The sequence below is a fragment of the Musa acuminata genome, chromosome BXJ3-10 (genome assembly GCF_036884655.1).
Source record: "Musa acuminata AAA Group cultivar baxijiao chromosome BXJ3-10, Cavendish_Baxijiao_AAA, whole genome shotgun sequence".
NCBI classification, from domain to species: domain Eukaryota; kingdom Viridiplantae; phylum Streptophyta; class Magnoliopsida; order Zingiberales; family Musaceae; genus Musa; species Musa acuminata.
This window is the reverse complement of record NC_088358.1, coordinates 16,904,594-16,924,304: the sequence shown is the minus strand read 5'-3', so window position 1 is coordinate 16,924,304 and position 19,711 is coordinate 16,904,594. Positions and strand designations below refer to the sequence as shown.

At 41.7% G+C, this 19,711-nt stretch overlaps 4 protein-coding genes across 4 annotated transcripts; 3 read left to right on the top strand and 1 right to left on the bottom strand.

The window, feature by feature from the left end:
• The first annotated feature begins 2,499 nt into the window (after positions 1-2,499).
• On the top strand, positions 2,500-4,452 carry LOC135651014 (ribulose bisphosphate carboxylase/oxygenase activase 2, chloroplastic-like). The gene is made up of 6 exons (XM_065170781.1): positions 2,500-2,597; positions 2,688-3,007; positions 3,090-3,195; positions 3,279-3,364; positions 3,436-3,908; positions 3,989-4,452. The coding sequence occupies exons 1-6, from the start codon at positions 2,553-2,555 to the stop codon at positions 4,273-4,275; spliced, it is 1,317 nt and encodes a 438-aa protein (XP_065026853.1). The 5' UTR covers positions 2,500-2,552; the 3' UTR covers positions 4,276-4,452.
• An 842-nt stretch (positions 4,453-5,294) lies between these two features.
• On the top strand, positions 5,295-7,582 carry LOC135581900 (L-type lectin-domain containing receptor kinase S.4-like). The gene has a single exon (XM_009421433.3). The coding sequence runs from the start codon at positions 5,296-5,298 to the stop codon at positions 7,330-7,332; it is 2,037 nt and encodes a 678-aa protein (XP_009419708.2). The 5' UTR covers position 5,295; the 3' UTR covers positions 7,333-7,582.
• Positions 7,583-10,447: 2,865 nt separating this feature from the next.
• LOC135650400 (putative cyclin-D7-1) lies at positions 10,448-12,445 on the top strand. The gene is made up of 6 exons (XM_065169680.1): positions 10,448-11,250; positions 11,324-11,410; positions 11,485-11,583; positions 11,655-11,847; positions 11,916-12,037; positions 12,110-12,445. Exons 1-6 carry the CDS (start codon positions 10,984-10,986, stop codon positions 12,224-12,226), a joined length of 885 nt encoding a protein of 294 aa, XP_065025752.1. The 5' UTR covers positions 10,448-10,983; the 3' UTR covers positions 12,227-12,445.
• On the bottom strand, positions 12,446-16,348 carry LOC103999630 (uncharacterized). Its single transcript, XM_009421430.3, has 12 exons — positions 16,062-16,348; positions 15,797-15,950; positions 15,633-15,706; positions 15,189-15,235; positions 14,970-15,117; positions 14,815-14,859; positions 14,509-14,710; positions 14,218-14,279; positions 14,034-14,134; positions 13,388-13,442; positions 13,261-13,305; positions 12,446-12,909 (listed from the first exon to the last, which is right to left on the bottom strand). Exons 1-12 carry the CDS (start codon positions 16,249-16,251, stop codon positions 12,734-12,736), a joined length of 1,299 nt encoding a protein of 432 aa, XP_009419705.2. The 5' UTR covers positions 16,252-16,348; the 3' UTR covers positions 12,446-12,733.
• Between the last annotated feature and the right edge of the window lie 3,363 nt (positions 16,349-19,711).

The following is a 19,711-nucleotide window of genomic DNA, read 5'->3' as shown; positions in this document are numbered from 1 at the left end:
AACACTGACATCTCAAATGCAGCAGCGTTGATCAGATACATTCCCTTTCCCTTAGCTTCAATGAGATGAGATGCGACTCCCAATCAAAATCCTTTTGCAGGTGTCTTCTACGCACGACGACCAGATCTACGGCAAGCGTATCCTGTACCGGTAAATCCATTTTCTATATTAGATCTCGCATCTGAAGAGAAAAGAAGAACAATTGTATCGAATTATTGTGATTAATTATCCCTCTAATCCTCTACAAATCAGTTTGGTAATTCTAATCGTTCTTTTTGCATTTTAGGATCCTTAAAATAATTATATAAAAAGTTTATAGTGCTAAGATGACACCATTGATAAAAACTAGTTTCGATATAGAATGAAATAATAAATGATATGAATATATTATAAAAAATACTATAATTATTATGAATATATCACTGTGACATACATACCATAACACAATAAAACATGCATATAATTGACCTCACCCTCCTCTAATCGTCAATATTTCTTTCTGTTCTTGGTGATTGACTGGAGCTGATGATATGCATATAGAAGATGCACGCTTCAGTTAATTCCGAGGGGTTTCATGAATTAATTGAAACTAAATAAATTCGATAACAGCTTACGAGATGCAGTGTTTTGTGGGTTTTTAGAGATATTAGATGAGGTATTTTGAAGCTTATTCTTGAAACTATTTTGACTGTATGCTTCTTGTTTATTGCTCATCTTCCTGTATTGCAGAAACCGGAGCAGGTGAGCAATCTCGGATTCAGACCTCCTGCACAGAAACAAACGTCTTCCTTCCAGCATGCAGATGTATCGGTCACTGTGCTTGGAAACCATGGGTTGTTTTCTAAAGAATTTTCTTCTTATATCTCAGAAAAAGCTTTTGAGTTTTTTCGTTCAAAGATCTGAAAATATAATATAAAAATATTGTATTTATAGTGTTTTTACATGACAATACAGTATTTTGAATAATACTGGAAAAACATTGTAACATAGTTATAAATATTATAACATAGTATTTTTGTTTTCAACAAAAAATACTGTAATACAATGTGAAAGTACTTTTTATGATATTATTAAAAATACTATAATGTGGTGTATAAATACTGTATTTTGACTAGTTTTTCCTATGGACTAGTCCACAAGAAAAAAAAAGAGATATTATTGTGTTTTTAGTAATATAAAAATATTATAACATAAAATTTTTATACAAATTTTATAAAAAATATTATATTTATAGTGTTTTTACATTACATTACAGTATTTTCAATAATACTAGAAAAACTTTGTAAAAGAGTTAAAAAAATACTATAACATAATATTTTTATTTTCAATAATTCTAAAAATATTGTAACATGATATAAAAATGCTGCTATACAATGTTAAAATACTTTTCTGATATTATTGAAAACACTGTAATGCAGTATATAAATATTGTAATTAGACTAGTTTTTCCTCTGGACTAGTCCATAAGAAAAAAAGAGAAGAAATTATTGTGTTTTCAGTAATATAAAAAAATTAAAATATTATAACATAATATACAAATTTTATAAAATATTATATTTTATAGTGTTTTTACATTACATTACAGTATTTTCAATAATACTAGAAAAACACTGTAATACAATGTTAAAATACTTTTATGTTATTATTGAAAACACTGTAATGCAGTATATAAATATTGTAATTAGACTAGTTTACCCTGTGGACTAATCCATAAGAAGAAGAAAAAAATGAAAAAAAAAATTTGGTGAGTGAGGATATTTTAGGTATTAGAAAAGAAAACTCTATTTGAGAATTCTGGAAATGAGGTGCTTCTTGATCCTGCCATCTAGCATGTACTACTTTCCTATAGGCTCTGCTAAGAAACTACTTGGTTCTTTTTGTAGAACCTTTTCCAACCTGAAGGTGTCAACTGCTACAGGAGGTGTTGTTATGCTTCTCATTTTCCAACCTTTTATGAACGTGAAAGAAAAAGATGAATTCACAGATAAAGTTGGTCATCTGAAACCATTAAGGGCAAAGCAATGGAATCAACAGATCGATGATGCAAAGAGCCGCGCTGAAGAAGTTGCTTCGAAGGCAAATGGTTTTATGATCAATGCGTGCATGCCTGTGAAATGATCTCAGAGATTAATGCAAAAGGACGCCGAATCCCTCTTAGAACAGCCCGGAAACAACCAGAAAGCGAAACAAACAAAAGAGAAAGAGCTGGTAACTTGGCACAAGTGAACAGGATGATTCCGACACTCAGAACACGCGAGTCGTTCTTCAGGAACTGATGGTGAGGAAACGTAGACAAGGACAAGGAATGGAAGGGAAGAAACGACATCGAGGGCACAGCTTCTCCGAGATCCATCAGCCGGCCGCCATGGCGCCACGTTAATCCACACCAATCCCGAGTTTGTGGCCGTCCAAGCCTGTGAACCAAAACCACAAGATACCAAACACGGGAAACATCGCTTCTTCCATCTCCTGCCTTATATAAGCTCCCGTTTTCAACATCCTTGGTGCACCCCGAACAGCTCTTCCTCACCGTTTGATCCTTTGGTTGTCAGATGGCCGCCGCCGTCTCCACCGTTGGGGCTGTCAACCGAGTGCCGGTACCAAACAGCACTAGGCTTCACATCTTGCTTTGTTTATGAAGGAGTAGAGTTCTTCTCGTTTGATGCTCGCACTTTTGTTACGTGTAGTTAAGCCCGCATGGGTCAAGCTCAGGTGCTTCTGTCCCCAGCTCGGCTTTCTTCGGGAGTGCTCTGAAGAAAGCCAACTCCGGCCTGAGACATGGACGGGTCTCGACTGCTAGCTTCAAGGTCTTGGCTGCCGATCTCGACGAGTCGAAGCAGACGAGCAGCGACAGATGGGCAGGCCTCGCGTCCGATGTATCCGATGACCAGCAGGATATCACAAGAGGGAAGGGGCTGGTCGACACTCTCTTCCAAGCTCCCATGGGCGACGGAACCCACATCCCCGTTATGAGCTCTTACGAGTACATCAGCCAGGGTCTCCGCCAGTAAGAAGAACCAAAACACCAACGTACTCTGTTCTTAGGACAGCTAATAATCTTGACTGTACGTGGTGATGATATGTGACAGGTACAACTTCGACAACACCATGGACGGATACTACATCGCACCAGCTTTCATGGACAAGCTTGTCGTGCACATCGCCAAGAACTTCATGAACTTGCCTAACATCAAGGTCAGCAGTCCAGCATTCCAGCTCGTCCTCTCTTTGATGCTTCTTTCCTGCCATGAGATGATGACTGGTTTAACGTCGAACAGGTTCCGCTCATTTTGGGTATATGGGGTGGCAAAGGTCAGGGGAAATCGTTCCAGTGCGAGCTCGTCTTTGCCAAGATGGGGATCAAGTAAGTGTTTCCTGCTTGCTTATGTTCTACCTCTTCACATCTCTTACTACCCTTTCGACGTTTGCTTGCAGTCCTATCGTGATGAGTGCCGGAGAACTGGAGAGTGGGAACGCGGGAGAGCCGGCAAAGTTGATCAGGCAACGGTACCGAGAGGCGGCAGACATCATCAAGAAGGGGAAGATGTGCTGCCTCTTTATCAACGATCTCGACGCAGGTGCCGGGAGGCTGGGCGGCACCACCCAGTACACCGTCAACAACCAGATGGTGAACGCCACCCTGATGAACATCGCCGACAACCCGACCAACGTGCAGCTCCCGGGGATGTACAACAAGCAGGAGAACGCCCGCGTCCCGATCATAGTCACCGGCAATGACTTCTCCACGCTGTATGCTCCTCTCATTCGCGACGGTCGCATGGAGAAGTTCTACTGGGCACCGACCAGGGAGGACCGGATCGGTGTCTGCTTAGGTATCTTCAGGACTGACAACGTCCCCATGGAGGACATCGTCAAGCTCGTTGATGCCTTCCCAGGCCAGTCGATCGGTAAGCCTTCATGCAGATTTGGACGACTGTCAACAAAAGAGAAGACATCTGACTATCTGTGTTGTGCTGGAAACATGCAGATTTCTTCGGTGCCCTCAGAGCCAGGGTCTACGATGACGAGGTGAGGAAATGGGTGGCGGAGATTGGAGTCGAGAAGGTGGGTAAGAAGCTCGTCAATTCGCTCGAAGGGCCGCCGACGTTTGAGCAACCCAAGATGACGCTCGACAAGCTGATGGAGTATGGGAACATGCTGGTGAGGGAGCAGGAGAACGTGAAGAGGGTGCAGTTGGCGGACAAGTACTTGAGCGAGGCTGCACTCGGCGACGCCAATGCGGATGCCATCAAAACTGGATCCTTCTATGGTTAAGCCTGCAGCATCTGTTCGAGTGTTTGATGCATGCGATGGATTAGCAGCAGCACATTCTGTGCCATACTAATGGTGTAAAAGTTATCTTGCTTTGTGTTCATGAATTCTGTTCCCGATATGCTAAAGAAAACTCGGTGACAGGAAGTCAAACTTTGCTGCCACAAGCATTTAGGTCGATTGGTGAAGTGGTGTCATAGTTTTCAGCAGTCTGATCAACGTAATCCGTTTGCATGTGTCTTGGAATTGGTGGAGGAATTGGGATTGCCACCACAATCTTGTGAAACATGTGCAACATGTACTTGCCTGATAGCTACAGCCAGCATCAGGGCACGAACAATCGGAAGATGAGCTGATGGCTCAAGCAATCACTGAGAGGGCAAAGTCCATAATCCTCCCTATAAGCCTTAAGCTGGATCATTATATCTATGCATATCCTTGTCTAACACACAGATGACAAGCTATACATTAGTCATATAAGAACATTGGTCGACTGAGCAAGCTTAATGAACATGAAAACACGCATCAACGTGGAGACTGTGGCAGTATTCTGAGGTCAACGGATATATGGATGATGACTTCTGACCAGTTAGCCCAGACGTTGACCTTTTGATGCCCTTCCAACTTATTCGTCCCCCGTAACTGAGGCCCACCACCTGAGGAATTGATTCCCGCAACTCCGGCCCCCTCAGGAGTCGACCGTCCCGCTGTCGGTGAATTCGGACTCGATGAGTAAGAGAGCGGGCATCAAAAGGGATCACGTGCGCCCCGACACTGTTCTACAGCTTTTGAATGCAGAAATATTCCTTGGCATCCTCCGGTTCGTGTCGTTCCTGTGATCTTGGCCGTTGCTCTAATATCCTGTGATAATCCAACAGTCGAAAAGTCATCTCTACAACACGACAGTGGCTACACTACAGGGCACCATCATCTCCACATCACGACAGTGGCTCCTCCTTCCAAGTCGCTACATAAGCTCCTCACAGGAGTTTTCCAGATCCTCTCTCTCTCTCTCTCTCTGCGATGCCTAATAGTCCAATCTTTTTCACTCTTCTCCTCTCTCTTTTCCTCTCGGCTTCCGCCCAGCAAGATGAATTTGTCTACATAGGCTTCTCCGGCGATGCAGATGGCGGCGGAAGCAACATGAGCTTGAACGACGTGGCGGAGATCGAGAACAGCGGGATCCTGCGGCTGACGAACGAGACGAGCCGGCTGATCGGCCACGCCTTCTACCCTGCGGCCCTCCGGTTCCGGAACGCCACCACTGGCGTAGCCTTTTCCTTCTCCACCACCTTCGCGTTCGCCATCGTGCCCGAGTACCCCAAGCTCGGTGGCCATGGCCTCGCCTTCACCATTGCGCCGACCAAAGAGCTCCCGGGGGCCCTGCCCAGCCAGTATCTCGGCCTCATGAATGCCTCCGACGTCGGAAACGCCACCAACCACGTATTCGCCGTGGAGTTCGACACCGTCCAGGACTTCGAGTTCGACGACGTCAACGATAACCACGTCGGCGTCGACGTTAACAGCTTGGTCTCTTACCCGACAGCTTCTGCCGCTTATTATGGCAACGATGGCGTCAAGAAGGACCTCAATCTCAAGGGTGGTTACACAATCCAGGCTTGGGTAGACTACGACGGAGCCGAGAAGGTCCTCAACGTCACCCTTTCCCCTTTCTCCACGAAGCCGAGTTCTCCGCTGCTATCGTTTCAGGTGGATTTGTCCCCAGTCCTCCTCGACGACATGTTCGTGGGCTTCTCGGCGTCAACTGGACTGCTCGCGAGCACCCATTACCTCTTCGGATGGAGTTTTAAGATGAAGGGCGCCTGTCGATCCCTCGAACTCTCCTCCCTGCCGTCGCTGCCTCAACCGAAGAAGAAAAATGTCACCTTGACTGTCGCTATCTCTGTCACGACCTTTGTTCTACTGATCGCTGCCGCCGCCGCCACAGCCTACCTCTTCTACTGGATCAAGAATGCCGATGTGATCGAGGCGTGGGAGCTCAACTGCGGCCCGCATCGCTTCTCCTACGAGGAGCTGAAGCGAGCCACCGAGGAGTTTCGAGACCAACAGCTCCTGGGCTTCGGCGGGTTCGGAAAGGTCTACAAGGGGACCCTTCCGGGCTCGCGGGTGGAGGTGGCGGTGAAGCGAGTGTCCCACGAGTCAAGGCAGGGGATCCGCGAGTTCTTGGCGGAGATAGCCAGCGTGGGGCGGCTCCGCCACCGGAACCTGGTCCAGCTCCGGGGCTGGTGCCGCCGCCGCGGAGACCTGTTCTTGGTGTACGATTACATGCCCAACGGCAGCCTCGACAAGTTCCTGTTTCGCGACGACTCTCTCGGCCAGCGGCCAAGGCCGGTCCTTTCGTGGCCACAGCGCTTCAGGATCCTCCGCGGCGTCGCCTCCGCGCTCCTCTACCTTCACGAGGAGTGGGAGAACGTCGTGATCCACCGAGACGTCAAGGCCAGCAACGTCCTCCTCGACGCCGAGTTCAACCCCCGCCTTGGCGACTTCGGGCTGGCCAAGCTCCACGACCACGGCGCTAACCCCAGCACCACCCGCGCGGTGGGCACCCTGGGCTACCTCGCGCCCGAGCTCACCCGCACCGGCAAAGCCACCACCAGCTCCGACGTGTACGCATTCGGCGCCCTGGTGCTTGAGGTGGTGTGCGGGCGGCGGCCTGTCGAGCCGAAGGCGTTGCCGGAGGAGCTGGTGCTGGTGGACTGGGTATGGGAGCGGTGGACTTCGGGGCGGTGGGCGGACGTGGTGGACCACCGGCTGGGCGACGACTACGACCGCGAAGAGGCGGTGGTGGCTATAAAGGTGGGGCTTTGGTGCTCCCACCCCTCAGCAGCGGCCAGGCCAGGCACGAGGGAGGTGGTGCGTTACCTCGATCGTGGAGACGCCGCGGAGGTGCCGCCATTGGCCGGACCCCCGGAGGAATACGACGCCGGCGAGAGCAACGGCGGGTTCGACGACTTCGTGCATTCCTACCTTGCCTCCTCCGAGAAGATCTCCAAGGGTTCGGCTGCTCTTGGACAAGAAGCTTCCCGTACCTGTGTTTAGCTTTGTGCTGCACTCTTTGAGCTCAATACAGAAGGCTCAAGTGAAAGATGTGGAGTGAGGATGAGTATTTTCGCCATCACCTCCTCTGCAATGATGGAAGACTGCGTGTGCTTGCCTACATGCAGTCCTTTCAGGCTTTTGGATATGCATCATATGTTTTGCTTTACTCGATTGAATTGGATGTTATCATGTACTATACTAATGATCGCTTGTATACCGACTAGATGATGAAGCTGAAATATTTCATTGACATGGATGATAGTGATACCTTACCCTCCATGGCTAAAGGTCCTTTACAGCTTATAAAGGAAGAGGTTCTCAGATTTCCTTTCCTTTCTTCTCAAGTTAGGTGAACTATCATCCCAAGAAAGCATTTTGGTTAGTGCATTCTGGTTTGGTCAAACTTGGCTTCAGTGCTTTTCTGCTTGTAGTGCGCTTGCTTTGGACCTTGGAACATTAATAATAGCTCCATCTCCCATTGTTTAGAACTTGTAAGATTGTTACATGCCAAAAGGAATGAGATCTTAGATGTTTAGACTGTTGTCTTTGAGAGAAAATTGCTGAAAATGTAACGCTCTAAATCTAACGGAAGGTTGAAAATGGTACAATGTCAAAACTTTACATGTTTCTATTTAAGAATGTAAGATCAGAACCAAAACAAATAATTTCTACAGAATAATTATTACTTAATTAATCAACTCACATGACATTAATCGCACAACTCAGCCCATAATCAATCTACTTATAGGACAATTAATATATTCAACAACTCTAAAAATTTATAATATTTCAATCCAAATAATATATATACATATATATTTATAAAGTAATTATAATGTACAGTAATTTTAATAAATAAATTATATAATTCAATCAATAATCAATTTTATTACGTACTCTAAAAAAATTAGAGATAATTTTATGAGCAAACCATATGTTAGTAAGCATTACGACTCATATGCTAAGTTAAAACTTATTATAAATAAATATTTTTTTTAATAATTAATTTTTTTATATATTTAACATATGCTTTTGAAATATATATAAATATTAAATATTTTTTATGTTTATAAAGTTTACATATGCATTTGAAATTATGGTTTACTAATAATACTTTTCAAAGCATAAGACGCATTTAAATATATTTTCATAATGAGAATATAAATATAATTAATGTCATGTTTTTATAATAGTATTAATGGATACAACTACGTTATATCTCGTGACAAGGCTCACAATTATGTTTAACCCCTTTCGTGTAGATAACATATATCTCCTTGCGTCATAACTAACTAGACAATTATCATAAAAGATAACATATCAATTACTTTCTTACAAAATTAAGAGTTTTATCAAATCCTATTTTCGCATATCATTTTAAAACTAATACATCATTTCAAAACTAATATTATTTAATGCATTTCAAATATAGTGGTTGAATAGATATTTTTATACGAATTAGATAACATAAATCAATAGATGCTTATAACATAAAAAAATAATTATTTAAATCATGTGCTTTTGCAAATGATAAACGTCTAAATTCTTTTGTAAGACTCCTAAATGGTACAAAAATCTATAAAACATATAAATCACATATAATTATAATTTCTAAAGACATACAATTATCAGATATTTATGGCATATCCTCAATATAACATATTATCATCTTTTCTTTCCTTATTCTTCCAATATCATTATTATTATTATTTATTTCCTTAACAATATAAATATCTAATTAACTAAGAAATCATGATTCGATAATTTATAACTCAAAACATAAATATAAATAATAAGAATACAAAAATAGTTCAAAATCATACCTAATATAATTTGTCTGAGCTTAATCTAAATCCATTTTGCATCAAAAGGAGTCCTCAATATATTTTTCTTAATAATAATAATAATTAATTTTTCTCTCTATCCTCTCATTTATTTTTTTCTTCCTTTTGCTCCATCCCCGAGATCCTCTCTCTAGTTCTTCTTTCTCCACTTCTTCTTCTCCTCCTCCTCACAGTCGAGACCTCTTTCTTCTTTCTATCTGTTCTTCCCTTCTCTCCCACAGACGCAACGTCTGTTTTCCTTCCAAGAGAGACATGAGAGACGGTAGAGAGCAAACCCTTATTTATTTTATACTCTTACAATTTATTCCCCGAAATAATTTTAATTTACATTTAATTCCTCAGAAAAATCAGGGAAATTACAGTTCAGCTGTTCATTCGTCATCACTCATCTCAGATGGTGAGGATGTCATATAGATTAATCCACCACCACATTGAAAGCAGGACGGACTGGGCGTCTCTTGTGTGCTTGTGAGTAACCTTCTGAGGAGGTATTGTTTTTGGACGGTGTGATACTGACATCATGTCCTGTGTCTTCTTCGCACATCTAAGCTATTCTACCGTTTTGTGGGTTGGACTCAAATCTATCAGACATGATGAGAACGAGGCTTATGATGAACTTTGTCGGTGCAAATTATTTATCCAACACAAGGTTTAAAATTTGGCTTATACATAAATAATGACACTGATTAGTATTAAGCTATATGGCCTGATATCGATCATTGATCGGACCTATAAATACCAATCAATAGAGATAATTTGAAACCTTAGTTTAATGCATCTAATCAATTAAATGCAACCTTAGAAATCTATAAACTTTTTTGTTTTTTTGGTTTGAGATTTGGAAGTTATGGGTCTAAATTACTATAGTAGCATTGAATCGATTAAATTGGGTCCAAATCAGGCTCATTATAAATTTGCTATAATTATTCAAAAAATATAAATAATATATCATAAACTTTTAGATAAAATAACACTAATAAAAATTTAAATTGGTATAAGAGGAAAATACCTTTGTATTCAAGACTTATTAAGGTCATGATTTATAATAAAATTATATTTGAATTTTTTTTAATGTATTAGGTTAAGTTGATATATAGATAGATCAGCAATATTTACTAATCAGTTTTTGATGAGTTGGTGTGGTAGTAAATTACTATCAGATCAATAATATTTTATGTGTAAATATATTATTAATATTTAAGCGTAAAATATATCGAGCGAGGTTTTGGTGTTTTCGCCTATAGTTGACGGAATCATACGATCCACGAGAGACCAGACCAAACCGCGTGAAATGGTCCCCTGTTACACATTTCAGCAAACACCTTATCTGCCCTCCGTCTCTCCTACCCAAACAAACTCTGCGCAGGCGGTAGAGCTGTAGAGGAGGTGTCCAAACGTGTGTTAGCTTGGCTGTGCCAACCCAACCACGCCGCTACTACTTACTGCTTGCGAGGAGAAGGGCCCATCTCGTGCACCGTCACGCCATTGGTCAAACCCTTTATGTGAAGCGCTATATAAATACTCCCAAGCATTCACTCCTGTTCATGAGGGCCGCCCTCCCACATCTTAAAGCCCCACCAAACTGGCCACATCCCACGCATGCTCGGCCTTAATCCTCAGACGGCATCAATCCATCATCGGCATCGACGTCCTTCGATGTCTGTAAGCCTTGAGAAGACGCAGCTGTAGCAGTCTCAGGTTTACTATAGATTCCACCGATAGCGTACTTGTCGCTGCAGAGCTCCTCTCTCCTCTTTCTATAAAAAGCTGCAGCAGATTGGCTGTTGGCGTCGTCGAGTTACTTCGCATGTCAGAGAACCTCTTCTTTCCCTTGATGGAGAGCAGCGGTCCGTGCCTCTTGTGCGACGAGGAGCCCTTCCTTCTTAGTCCCACACCATCACCGAGACGTTCTTCTTCACCTCCACCCAACGCCGACGAAGACCGAGATAACAGCCTGCGTGATCTCCTGGAGAGGGAGCATCAGTATGCGCCCCGACGTGGCTACTTAGCTTACCTGCGGCAGTCTTCCAATCTCTCCGCTGCAAGAACCAGAGCAGTACGATACATCGCACAGGTAAAGGAGGCCATCGTCTTCCTTCTTTGGTGAACCATAATACTTGATCTTGAATTCGTTCTCTTTTCTTCAGGTTTGCAGCCGGTTAAACCTGGCTACCGGCACCGCCTTCAGCGCTGTGAACTACCTCGATCGATTCATCTCCATGAACTGTGTCATGGTAATTACATCACCGTATTCTTGATGACATTTAGCAACTGCGGTGATGACTCTTTTGTTGCTGAATTGGAATAGAGGTGGGAAGAGTGGATGGTGGACCTGTTATCGGTCGCCTGCCTCTCCATTGCTTCCAAGATGGACGAGGTCTCCATTCCGTCGTGGTATGATCTCCAGGTTAGTGTTACCACATGATGAACTAACATGTAATTTAGTGGTGGTGGTGATCGTGCTGGTGGCACATTTAGATGGAGGACCTGAGCCATTCGTTTGCGGCGAGCACGATCCAAGAGATGGAATTGATGGTCCTCGAGAGGCTGGACTGGCGGCTCGCATGCATCACGCCCTTGTCGTACGTGGAAGTCCTGACGTGGGGTTCGGAGCACACACGCACTCCGTGCATTGCTCGCACGATCGAGCTCCTCCTCTGCGCTTTATCAGGTACAGTGAACGGCCGTCCCCCAACCCATGTCCCTGCACGGCTTCTGACATGGAAATCTAATGGCTAGAGGGCGAATTCCTCCGTTTTGATCCGTCGAGCGTGGCAGTGTCGGCTCTCAAAACCATCGCAGGAAGCGAAGCCGGCTTCTTCTTCTCTATGCTCCCCTTCTTGATTCCTCTGCAACACACGGTAGGACAAATCTAGCAATGTATAGACGTCTTCATTTCCACGAGTTACATTATCTCGTTTCTGTTCATGAAGGGGGAGGTTAATGGATGCCAGAAGATGATGGATGAGCTCTCCATACGCACGCATTCTGTGGTTTACTTGAGAACGGCTCAGTGCGTTCCTCATGGAGCAGAAGCAGACCCAAATTGAAAGAAGCAGAAGAGGGAAGAGAAGCAGAGATCCAACACGAATGCATTTTTCCTGATTCCAAGTATCCAAATGTACAGCATTCCATGAATCATCAGATTGTTTATTTGGAAACAAACACATCATTCAGCTGGAAGTTGTCTTTAAGATCATGTAATCGTAGCTTGATAAGAGTTTTCTGTCACGATAGTTTATGAATCGGAGAAAGAAGAAGCTCACAACTACAGTGTATCTCAGTTTCATACTCGTAGCAGAAATTTCCAAAATCCACCACATTATCACATACAAAAGTCGTCATGATACGCAATTTCTGATGATGTCTGTCACCGTGAGAGTATAAAAAACACGATGAATCATTATTTAGTAGTGACTTCTCCATTTTAGAGGGGCAATGGTCATCGTCCTTGAAACTGACGGTATGATATAGGGGGTCAACTGCACTGGATCTTTTACTGAAATTTTATCCAGTAGTGACTTCTTCATTTTAGATAGCCTATAAGCTTTGCTGATCTACAGGACTCGGCATATTCGGGTGTCGACAACTGCAGATTTTGAAGGCTCAGAAAATTCCAGGGCTTCTGCAAGAGATAATCGTCGGTTCCTCCACATAGACTCAGCCCACTTCTTCATTCGCTCCCCTTCTTGCTTTCTGTTTTGTTGAATGCATAACAGATCTGCATATCCACCTTCAGATTTATCAACAGGAAACAGATTAGTCAAACCTAGCAATGAACAATAACATGTCAAAATTAGAAAGAGATAATTCATACACATACTGTGGGAGGAAAGTGAGTCCCACTGTTTGGATGCTTTTCACCAAAAATTATGAGAAACTAGAGTTTTACACAAGCTTCTCTCGATAGATTGGATAGTTTGAAGGATGGAAATTAATGCACTGAATCATCATAGATTAAGAATGGACAGGATCTCATAAAAGTCAAACTTTTCTACAAGATAGGCTTTAGTTTAGAACTAAAACCAATATGAATGAATAGCAACTATCATAACAAAACAAACAAGATTGTCCAGGGTGCTACCTCTTGCTAGGGCGACTATGTCGCATCCATCTACCTGCACATCAACTGCACAAATACAAAAAAAGTTCTCTTGGTCAAAACTCAAACAATCTAAATAAAAAATGAACATAAAGGAAATATCATGTACCTTCACCATCCAAGGAGGGGGCTTTGAGCAAATCTGTGGCCTTCCTATATAGTCCCTGTCAAAACATGTAACCACTTGTCAATATAAATGGTTCAGCAAACAATGCAAATCGTATTATCAAAGTACATACTAAGAAAAGATACAAAGAAGTCAAAGTCCCCTTCGATACCCATCAATGCTTAGCCATGCTCATAACCAAAAGACCTCGACTGACTTGAAGAAACAAAACCCTTATATATCCTAGACTTGGTCAATAGTGGACAGAGTTATATGTTGTACAGTGGGATGTATGTTCTTGTTTACTAGAAAACATATGCATTTTAAGATATAGCTTGCAACGCTCTGAAATGAGTGCTAACTACAAAATGATTATTGATGGTTCAACTTGTATAAATTTCGTTGCAAAAAAGGGAGTGAACAATTTCCTACTCAGTAAGATTTTGAGTATATCATGGTTTGGATGCTCGGTAAGATTTTGAGTATATCATCAGGGTTTGGTTATCTTTGAGATATCTTCAGAAAGTGAAAGGGAGAATCGGACAAAGTGGGAGCTTAATTTTAAGATGTTATGTACACAATATTTTCTTGTCTGAAGCAAAGGGGAAAGAACTCAAAATCATTATATGCAGCATAAGTATCAGCTAACCTCCTGGATCAGTATAGAACTCGATGCTTCCATCTGTGCCTTATGTTTATACATGATGGCTATGCAAGTCAACACAACACCAACCTTTGGATGAGTTGAACCTAAGTCAAAACGAAGAACACTATGTGGCAAACAGAAAGCAGATAAACTATTAAAAAAATTAAAGAAGGCAAAAACGACAAACCAAAGTGTTCTTCAGCCTTAACAAGAGCCTTTGTCAGCAGTTCTTCTGCCTCTTCAAATTTCCTGAGTGGATAAGCAAACTAGATTAAGGTGAATCACAAGATAGTAGGGCTAAAAATTGTATATCATTTGAAACAATACAATCAAGATAAACTATATAAACAACGAGAATTCTATATGCCCTGGGTTATAATACATACTGACGTACAAGCTACAGTTGAATGACTTTTTTATATATGAAGTTAATCATATAGACGTTGAAAGCTAAATTTTAGATCAACGGCTAAATTACCCTGAATGAGATAAAAGCTGCCCCAAGGCACAGGTAGCTCCGATTATAACTTCTTCGGGAACCATATTAGCAGCAGCTAGATAAGTAATGCTGGAAGTCTCTCTGGCTTCGGAAGTCAAGAGTGCTTTCTCATATAACTCTTTTGCAAATGAGAAATTCCCAGTGCAATGTGAAAATTCCCCTCGAGAAAGAAGGCCGTTTCCTACATCAAGGGCAAATTGCATCTCATGTTAGTCGAGTAGGAAAGCTTTTTTTTTTCCTTCTACTCATTTGATGTTAGCCATGTTTTAACAAATTGATGTTCACCTTCTTCCAGGCCACAGTCCTTAGAACCACCAAAAGATAACTCCGCTGAGAAAAAGAAAACAAGTTATCTCGCTTCTCATTTGACTCTTTATATCATTTAACTTCAATCATAAAAAAATATTTAAATTTTCCAAGAGGAACTCAGAAAAAGAAACCTGATTTGACATCCCCGTTTACAAGATCAACAAGACCCTTAATGTATTTAGCACGAAGTTTGGTGACCTCCGACACAGGTAAACCACTCTCTGTGCTGGTTCTTAGCAAACGGGAACAATCATCTTCGACCAGCTTTGAAGTGACATCCTATTGCACGAAAATCTTTAAATGAATCTATCGGAAGATTATTGAGAAAAAAGGCAGTTCAAATTACATACCTCACTTGTCTCCAAGTTTAACCCTACCCGACTCTCCCAAGCTGCAACTGCTTATTCAGAAGGTAAAAAGTGAAAAGGATAAATAAGTACTAATGCAATTATTTAGATCATAGATACAAATCCAAATGAGCGTGTAAAGCCTTTATAGGCTTTCCATCAGAAAAGGCCTTGCTCAAATTTATTATCACTAAATTAAGCAAAGAAATTTAGCTTGTATTGCTGATCTCTGACTTCATAATACAGTGGAATGAAGTTGTCCAAAAACTAAAAATAAAAACATAAATTTGCTTATCACGTAAAGAAAACAATACCTGGCAAGGGAATTCAAATATTAGGACTTTGAGAATGCGGCTATGAGGACATCACAAGAAAAAAATGCTAATCGATGAATTTACAATTTTCTTAAAACAAGATTTTGAAGACAAAAATCAAGTTGCGGCGGACCTCTGAGATCCAAGGAGGCTCGCCCCAACTGGCCAACCATCTCGAGCTTCTCGGCAGCATCTCGAAGCTCCCCTCTGCACATGAAATCGCAATCATCCATTCCACATCTAAGGAGTACTCATAAGCAACATTAGCCACCGCAATCGAGAAGAGTAAGTAATAACCTCTCATAGTGCAAAGTGGACATGGCGAGCATGAGCATGACCATGGCGTTGTCGCTCGAACCAGCCCCATCCACAGCTCCTCCGGCTCCGACAACTCCCCTCAAATTGGACAACCCTTGCTCCAGAACCAGCATCGCGTGGGCATACGAATCACCTGCAAATCCAAAACAAGTCATAAACGGGTCGAGCCGCCAGAAACCCTGAAAACTATCTACAAAATAAACGAACGGGGGAACAATCGAAGAACAGGGGAAGGGTCAGGGACCTGATTTCTGGGATCTGGCGTGGCCGAGGGCGTAGCGGATCATGTCGAGGGCGAGTCGCTCCTGAGAGGAGGAGGCATCTCCGCCGCCGGTCCCGAAGCACCGAGCTGCGGAGACGGGCAGTGGGATGGTTTTGGGGCATTGTAGGAGAGCTTTGGTTGCTGTTCTCCTCGCAACTAATCGACCGAGCATGATAACGGTGCGCGCGAGCGAGAGAGAGAGAGAGAGAGAGAGAGAGAGAGCGAGAGAGAGGAGAAGCGAGCGCGAGCGCTGCGGTGGGTTTGTGCCCTTCGCAGAACGACGCACGTGCCGTGCCCGCTTGGCAGATGGCTAGCTGATCCTTCGTTCGCAAGGTGTTATCGGGTCGGATCCATCCAGGAAACGTGTCACCGTAGGATCAAATGCAGATCCGAGCCCAAAAATTATTGGACTCGGACACCATCGAGCATGGATCGATCCGATAACCTCTCGAGACCAGTTTGAAGGATTAGCAAGTAGCAGGAAGAACTTGTGGGGAGTTGTAATGAGCAGAGCAGCCCTCCACCGTTCAACAGCAGAAAGGAACAAAATGATCCTATTAAGAACAGAATACAAATTAAAATAATGTCTACTTTAGTGACTTTAGGTTTTTACATATAATAATAGTGTTGTGTTCATAAAAAAAATTCGACATTGGCATTAAGGTGAAATGGTGCTGAGTTCAATTTTTGTGCAGATTATTTTGATAAAATAATTTCTTAATTAATGTGTACTTGTTGGGTTAAGACATCTTAAGTTTTTAGATATAATATATTATTAATATGAATCGATACACCCCATTTTAGTGGTCTAATCCAATCTAATAATTTTTTTAAATTTAATTTTAATTTTAAAGATGCAGTTTGGTCATTCAATTAAGGCTTGTGAAATGAGTCCTATTTCCCATTTGAATAAGCAGAGTGTCGTGCTTATCTCTCCACACGCAACCATTCGCAAACCTCTTTTCGTACCCTTATTTTTTTTTGCCTTCTCATCCCTTTATTTTTTTAAATTAAGACTTGTGAAATCATTAAGTCCTCTTCTCCATATCTCTCTCTCTCTCTCTCTCTCTCTCTCTCTCTCTCTCTCTCTCTCAATATAGAGGGTGTCATGTCATGTCTACCTCTCCCTCCGCACACAACTAATCGCCAACCTAGTAAACTTTCTACACGTCTTCATGCTTCTCAAAGTGATCGGACACTCCATTCTTGATATTTATTAGAAAAAAATAAATATAAAATTTTGAATCTATGAAAGCGATAAACAACATAATATAATTTTTCTATATAAATAAAATAAGATATAATTTAACATTAAATTTATTATAAATAATCTAAGAGTATAAGTTAATCTAATTAGTGATAGAATACTAAACAAATTATGAAAAAAAATATATGTGAAAACACCCTTCAACATGAAGAAAAAAAAATCAGGAGCAAACCAAATCAATCTTTCAATATAAAATAATGAGATTATAATGTCACTCTCTCTAGATTAATTATGAGATATTTAGGCACTCAAATGAGTTTTAAGAAATCAACGAGAAAAACTAAGAAATATCAAAGATCTACTCCCAATTTTTCTTGGTACCTTTTTATCATAGTCCTTTTTATAAACTTATGTGACTATATACTCAACTTCAATGGAAGACGAAACAATATATTTTTATAGTTTTGACTATCATGACACTGAAAAAGTGAGAGAATAAAGAAAAGCATATTTCAATTAGTATCATATAAAGTCTATTTATATATGGTGAAAGATAAGATTTTTTTAACTGAGCAGAGAGATTACCTCATACAGTTAGGAATCTCTCGAGAAAATCTCTCTGTTATTAGAGGAAATCTCTCTGTTATCATGCCCCCGCAAGATCGAACTCCTATTAAGGATATCGATCTTGGACCGATGTAACAAAAATAGTTTGCGGGCTAAAGGTTTCGTGAGTGAGTTTGCTAGTTGATCAGCCGTATGAACATGAGAGACACGAAATTGATGTCTAACAACTTGATCTCGCACGAAGTGAAAGTTGATGGCAATGTGTTTCATGCGTGAGTGAAACAATGGATTTACACATAAGTAGGTAGCTCCAACATTATCACAATATATTGTAGGAGTATGGGTAGAGCTGACTTTGAGTTCCTTGAGGAGATTTGTGACCTAATTGAGTTTAGCAGCAGTGGTAGCAATAACATGATATTCAGCTTCAGTTGTAGACTGAGCCACTGTCTTTTGTTTCTTAGAGCTCCAACTGATTGGATTAGACCCAAGAAAGACCACATACCCTGACGTGGAGGTTTTATCATCAAAGTTTCTCGCCCAATCAGCATCAGCAAAGGCATGAAGATGAAGTTGAGTGGTTTTGCGGAGAAAGAGACAATGATTAAGGGTCCGTTTAAGATACCGCAAAATTCATTTAATCGCAGACCAATGCATAGTAGAAGGCTGGTGCATGTATTGAGATAATTTATTGACTACAAATGAGATATCTGGATGGGTGAGAGCCAAATACTATAAGGAGCCAAGTACTTATCGGTATTGAGTTGAGTCTGTGGTAGGGCTACCATCACATAATTTGAGTGATTCACCAGTAGAGAGAGGAGTAGCAACTTCTTTCGTATCCTGCATATTTGTCTTTGATAATAAGTCTTGAATATACTTTCTCTGTGAGAGGAGGAGACCTGAGGATGTAAATGTTGCTTCCATTCCCAGAAAGTAGCTCAAGGGTCCTAAATCTTTGAGGGAGAATCGATAAGCCAATTGCTTTAAAAATGTTTGAATCTCCAAGGGATCATTGCCTGTAATAATAATATCATCTACATATACTAGAAGATATATTGTATTTCTATGTTGTTGTCGTAGGAATAAAGAGGTATCAGACTTAGAGTTGATGAAGCCAATTGATATTAGAAACGATCCAAGTTCAGTACGAGCTTGATGGAGTCCATAAATGGCTTTTTATAATTTGCAAACATGTCTCGGATACTGGTGATGAACAAAGCCATGGGTTGCTGCATAAAGACATCTTCAATTAAAGTCCCCTGTAAAAAAGCATTGTTAACGTCCAGTTGTCGTAAGTGCTAGCCTTTGGTGATGGCCAAACTTAGAATAAGCCGAATTGTTATGGGTTTAACTACAGGACTAAAAGTCTTTGTGAAGTCAACTCCAGGTCGTTGATGAAACCCTTTGGCTACTAATCGTGCTTTATATCGAGCAACGGACCCGTCGGGGTTCCACTTAATTCAGAAGACCCATTTACACCCGATGAAGTTTTGTGTAGGATGAAAAGGTACTACAGTCCATATGGAGTCATGGAGAAGAACATCATATTCTTCACACATGGCTTTACGCCAGTGAGGAGATTTTTGGGCTTGAGCAATTATGGTGGGTTCACTGGTCTCAAGAGAGGATTTGGTGATAGGATGCAGGTCGAGAACCTGACGTGGTTTAAAGATACCACTTTTTGAGCATGTTGTCATTGGATGTCTAGGAACTAGAAATTGTGGTATTGGTATGGGTGGTGGAGAGGCATCGACAGGGGTTGGGATAGGCTGAGATATATCAGTGGTACTAGGTAAAGAAGGTTGTTGTGATTCTGAGAATATTATGTCAGTAGTAGGGGAGGCTTGTGAAGAAG